Source organism: Anneissia japonica, unplaced genomic scaffold (assembly GCF_011630105.1).
Source record: "Anneissia japonica isolate Jap-2015-1 unplaced genomic scaffold, ASM1163010v1 scaffold424_len14088_cov213, whole genome shotgun sequence".
NCBI lineage: Eukaryota > Metazoa > Echinodermata > Crinoidea > Comatulida > Comatulidae > Anneissia > Anneissia japonica.
Genome location: NW_022721845.1, coordinates 9,087 through 14,088, shown reverse-complemented (window position 1 = coordinate 14,088; position 5,002 = coordinate 9,087). Strand labels below are relative to the sequence as shown.

Genomic DNA, 5,002 nt, shown 5'->3' with positions numbered 1-5,002 from the left:
AACATCCGCATTCATCCAAGCACTGTCGAAAGGAGAAGAACCGTTAATAGGATTGATCGTCATGAGTAGTATAGATAGTATGGATTCTAGGCCAGCGTCATTATACATCATTTGACCCAATGACGTTTTATACATCATTTGACCCAATGACGTTTTATACATCATTTGACCCAATGACGTTTTTATACATCATTTGACCCAATGACGTCATCAAACATCATTTGACCCGATGACGTCATCAAACATCATTTGACCCCGATGACGTCATTATACATCATTTGACCCCGATGACGTCACGTGACCCCGATGACGTCATCAAACATCACGTGACCCCGATGACGTCATTATACATCACGTGACCCCGATGACGTCATTATACATCATTTGACCCCGATGACGTCATTATACATCATTTGACCCCGATGACATCATCATTTCCGATCACCTCACGTGACCCCGATGACGTCATCATCTCAGATGACGTCATCGATACAAAAAACTCATTTCAGCAATCAATCACGTAATCTCTCAATCAAGTAGGTAAACTTGCTCTATCTTGTAATCCCCGTACGCGTAGGTAGTGATTCCGTCGTAGAGTATATACCGTTTGGTGTCCAAGGGGGATAGCGACCTTTTGATCTGCTCGATCGTGTGAAGCATATGCTTACTGCTTTGAATCGAGTACATGTTGCAATGCATATCCTCTTTACTCGTCAACACGCACACGTAATCGTCGTGATTTATGCAATCCCTTACGGTGCATCTGGCGACTCCCTTTGCCCGCTTGACATCCAGCCTCGAGTCTTGCGTCTTGATTGAATACATTTTCGGTCTGAGCCCTACAAATTCCGTCATGATGCGTCCACCCAATTCATCCTTCATCTTTCCTAAAACTTTTTTATTTTTCTCGCTGTACAGACGACTGTCCTTGTCAAAGTTGCTCGTGTCGTACCAATCTAAATTTTCTCGCATGTCGGCGTAAACGTCCTCGGTGGTGATTCTCAGCAACAGGCTATCGGTGTCTGTGTACAAGAGCTTGACGCGATCGCCGTACGCGGGCACGAGCTTGTCGTAGTAAAACTCGTACATTAAAAGCTTGCTCAGGTCCAAGACGGCCGTACCGCAATAGATGGGTTTGTTGAGCTTGACCCTCGTCTTGTTCATGTGGATGGCGACGAGATCATCGTTGATATCGACAAAGCTATTATAGTTTGGTTGCGAAAAAAGCTTGGTTATTTTACGAGTTTCGCTAGTTTTGCACAAGTGAACGATTTGCCTGTTGCGAACATTTTCCATAGTCTTACCGAAAACGGAATTGTTCATCAGCTTGAAAAAGTCCTTTTCAAAGTCGGTTTTTGCCGCCTTTCTGAGCTCGGTGTTCATGTCGATGTACTCCTTCATCCACGGTCTCTGCGTAAACTCGACGATGCGATGAACCTTGGTCAGCACGAGCCCCTTGGCAAGATAGTACTGCAAGTTTCTATAGTGTAAGACGTACTTGGTCTTGGGCATCAGGTTCGGTACGAGTTTCTCCGCCCCCGGATTTTCGTCGCCCAGCAGGTCGAGCTGGTAGGGGCTCATCCACTCGCGACGGGGTACGAGCGTCTCGGGCGCGAGGGGGTAATCGCCGAACAGGTCGTGCAATTCTTTCGGCACCTCCAGGTCCACCTCGAGAACGTAACCCTTGTCGCCGTCGGCCGGTGTCTTGAGGACCATTTTATACTCGCCCGGATCGATCCACCTAAAATCCGATACGGGTAACGGCTGACTCATGGCCCATCCGTACAGATTGTTGGCATCGAGATATAGCCCGTACGTGCTGGGTTTCGTCTCGTCGTGGTCGTCCATGTACTTGTTGTTAAACTTGCAGTATCGATGGGTAACCATGCTGATACCGCCTCTGTTTCCCTTTTCAAACATCATGTGCATGTCCAGGTCGGTCAACAGCTCGAGCTCCACCCCGGTCTTGCGAAGCAGCGCGTCCCAGCTGAAACCCGGCAGCGTGAAATAGTTGGACGGATCCAATCCGTACACTCGATACGCCGTTGACCTAAAGTTTTGGAACACGTCGGCCAACAGCAAAACGTCCGTCTTGAGGTAGAGGTCGTGATAGTCGCCCATGTTTTTACATTTAAAGCGTTCGTAAACCCTCGCGGCGTGCTCGTAGTCGTCGTCGCTTATACCCTCGTTGCGCAGGCTGCTGTAAAATAGCTCCTTGGCGGGTAAACCCACCTCTCGAAACTTGTCAAACGAATCCATGTACTCGTACGGATACACACCCTTTCTCGTGACCAGTTCCAGGTCGCCGTCGAAAAACGTCTCGGTGAGCTTAAACTCGTCGATCGGTAGCTTGCTGACCAGTTGCGACAACGAGGCGTTTAGAAATTTCATCGAATCGATGAATCGCAGGTTACCCAAGCTAAAGGAAATGTACTTTTCCGTGTTGCTCGGAATGCAATCAATTTTCCCGGCATCTCTCCGAGGGCCTGCATGATTAGGTGCGAGTCGTACCCGGCTAGATTGTGAAATATCACGGGTACGGGCGTGCGCTCGTTTACCCGTAACTTGAGATTGCAGCCCGCGTGAGCCGCTCCGCGATACGCGTCGGTGACGTGGCAATGATCTCGCACCTTTTGTCCGTTCTTTTTCATCGCACACTCGTAGCACGTCTTGTATTTATTGTCGGGGTTGGCCTTGACCGCGACGCATTTCCGACAGTCGCCGACCCCACCGTATTCCGTAAAACCGCCTCGTTCGCAGATCCAGCAGGTCGTCGCGGCTTTAAAGCTCGCTTCCTCCTCGCTCGTCATGACGCTGCGGGGGTCGACGGGTCGTCGCTTGAAAATGTCGACGATCTTATCCTTTTCGATCACGAGTCGATCCAAAAAGGATTTTACGCACGCGCCCGCATTCTCGGTATTTGCGCTGTGCGATCCGCGTCCGACCGCTCGACCGTCGTACCTTACCACCACGTACGACCAACCGCACGGCACGTGCTTGTTGGTTCTAAACTTTTTCGGTCCGGTCTCGCCCGTCGACATCTTTTCCAAGATGCACTCGAAATCCGCATAGATTACAAACGGCGTCTTGGCCCTGTGTTGCACGTTTTTAAATTTGAACGTCTTGTCTTTTTCATCGACGACTTGCACCGCCGTTTTACCGTCGTTTAAGATCCTGCAATCGGGCTCGTGTTTTAACAAACGTGCTTCCGTGCTAAAAACGTGCATGCATCGACGACACAAATGCTTTTTCCCCTTGTGCTTGCTGTAACCGGCGAGAAGCGCGCTCATCTTTTTAATCCACATGTAATGATTATCGTACAGCAAGAGATCAATCTGCGTACGACCCACGCACTCGCCGGCAGAGTATAGTGGATGTAAATACCCTTTACCCTCTTCCACCCAGCAGTAAACGTTAATCTTGAGCCGAGGATTATTCTTTTCGACGATTTTAATCTGTTTGACCGGCGTGGGGAACGTTATACCGCTCCAGTCGAGCTCGTCCAGATGAGGAGCATAATTCGAGGGTCTATCGGTATGACCCTTGACGGGATGAAGCGCGCAGGCAACGGCGTATTTGATGCACAGGTCGTCTTTGTTTTTAACGTTGACGATTGCCTTTTTATTTTTCAGCACGTCGGGTAACGGTACGTACGCACCACCGCGCAAGGGATTATACCTGGCAATCTCTATATCGAGATGCTCGAGATGATTTATGAGCCATCCCGATCCGTTTTGGGTCCATCGCTCAATCACCTCGACTATGCGATTTACGACCCCTTCCAAATCTAGTTCATCGTAAACTCTATATTCACCCGAGTGAAAGGCGGGTATGACCGTCACTTCCTCTCGCGACATATTTACGACCAAAACGAGTCGATAACTGATACCTCCGAAACGATGATGTTGTAATATTTCCTCGATGCGATCCCTAAATTGTAAGATTACGCGTGGATCGGTAAAACGCGTTAGATCTATCCGATGAGTTTCGTGCGTCTCGCTCGCGCGAATACGATCAAATCCTGGTTGGTGGTTTAAGGGTTCCAATTCACGTTCTGCCCTTTCTTGCATTTCACCACTCGGATTTGCAACTTGTCGTCCACGTTTTCGTTGCTTGTGTTTCCCGCGTTTCCCACGTTTCCCACGTTTTCGCTGATTGCGTTTCCCACGTTTTCGCTGATTGCGCCCCCCACGTTGCTCACGTTCCCGTTCCCGTTGCTCACGTTCCCGTTGCTCACGTTCCCGTTGCTCACGTTGCTCGCGTTCCCGTTGCTCGCGTTCCCGTTCCTCGCGTTCCCGTTGCTTGCGTTTCTCGCGTTTTCGCTGATTGCGTTTCACGCGTTTCTCACGTTTTCGCTGCTCACGTTCCTCACGCTCCTCACGTTCCCGCTGCTCGCGTTCCTCACGCTCGCGTTGCTCACGTTCCTCGCGTTTTCGTTGCTTGCGTCTCCCACGTTTCTCACGTTTTCGCTGATTGCGTTTCCCACGTTTCACACGTGCTCGATTGTTGAATAGACTCATTTTTAATGATATAGTCTATTCCTTTAAGTCAGAAAACAAAATTACAAATACGCCGATAGAGGGCGCACGTCAGTTACAAGATTACGAAATACAATTGTATTTTGCAATTTCACTGGATCGTAACCACTTTACGAGGACGTCCTGGCTGACGTTTGGGTGTACACTTTTTACACGAGCCGTTAATCGTAACCTTGCATCCTATACCGCACACGTCGCACCGAACAATCTTGCTACCGTGTATTATCCTATACTTGTGAAAGCTGCAATAACCCTTGAGATGATCGGGTAGCGAGTCTTGATCTCGATGGATAATCTTACGACACAATTCGGTCGAACCCATCTTGAGATAACGACAACCGTTTTCATCATCGCGTCGACTAGGTGATCGACGCTTCAAGAGTATCGCGTTGCTTACAACTTGTCCACCGCATCTATAGCAAACATTGTGTAGTATATTCCTACAACCCCTACCACATTTTTCG

At 49.1% G+C, this 5,002-nt stretch overlaps 1 protein-coding gene across 1 annotated transcript; it reads right to left on the bottom strand.

Annotated features, from left to right (window-relative positions):
- Window positions 1-528: 528 nt before the first annotated feature.
- LOC117111748 lies at window positions 529-2,391 on the bottom strand. The gene has a single exon (XM_033254745.1). The coding sequence runs from the start codon at window positions 2,389-2,391 to the stop codon at window positions 529-531; it is 1,863 nt and encodes a 620-aa protein (XP_033110636.1).
- Between the last annotated feature and the right edge of the window lie 2,611 nt (window positions 2,392-5,002).

What these genes read in the sequence shown, in the direction of transcription:
- LOC117111748 (XM_033254745.1), bottom strand. Translation starts at nt 2,391, where the DNA reads ATGAAATTTCTAAACGCCTCGTTGTCGCAACTGGTCAGCAAGCTACCG.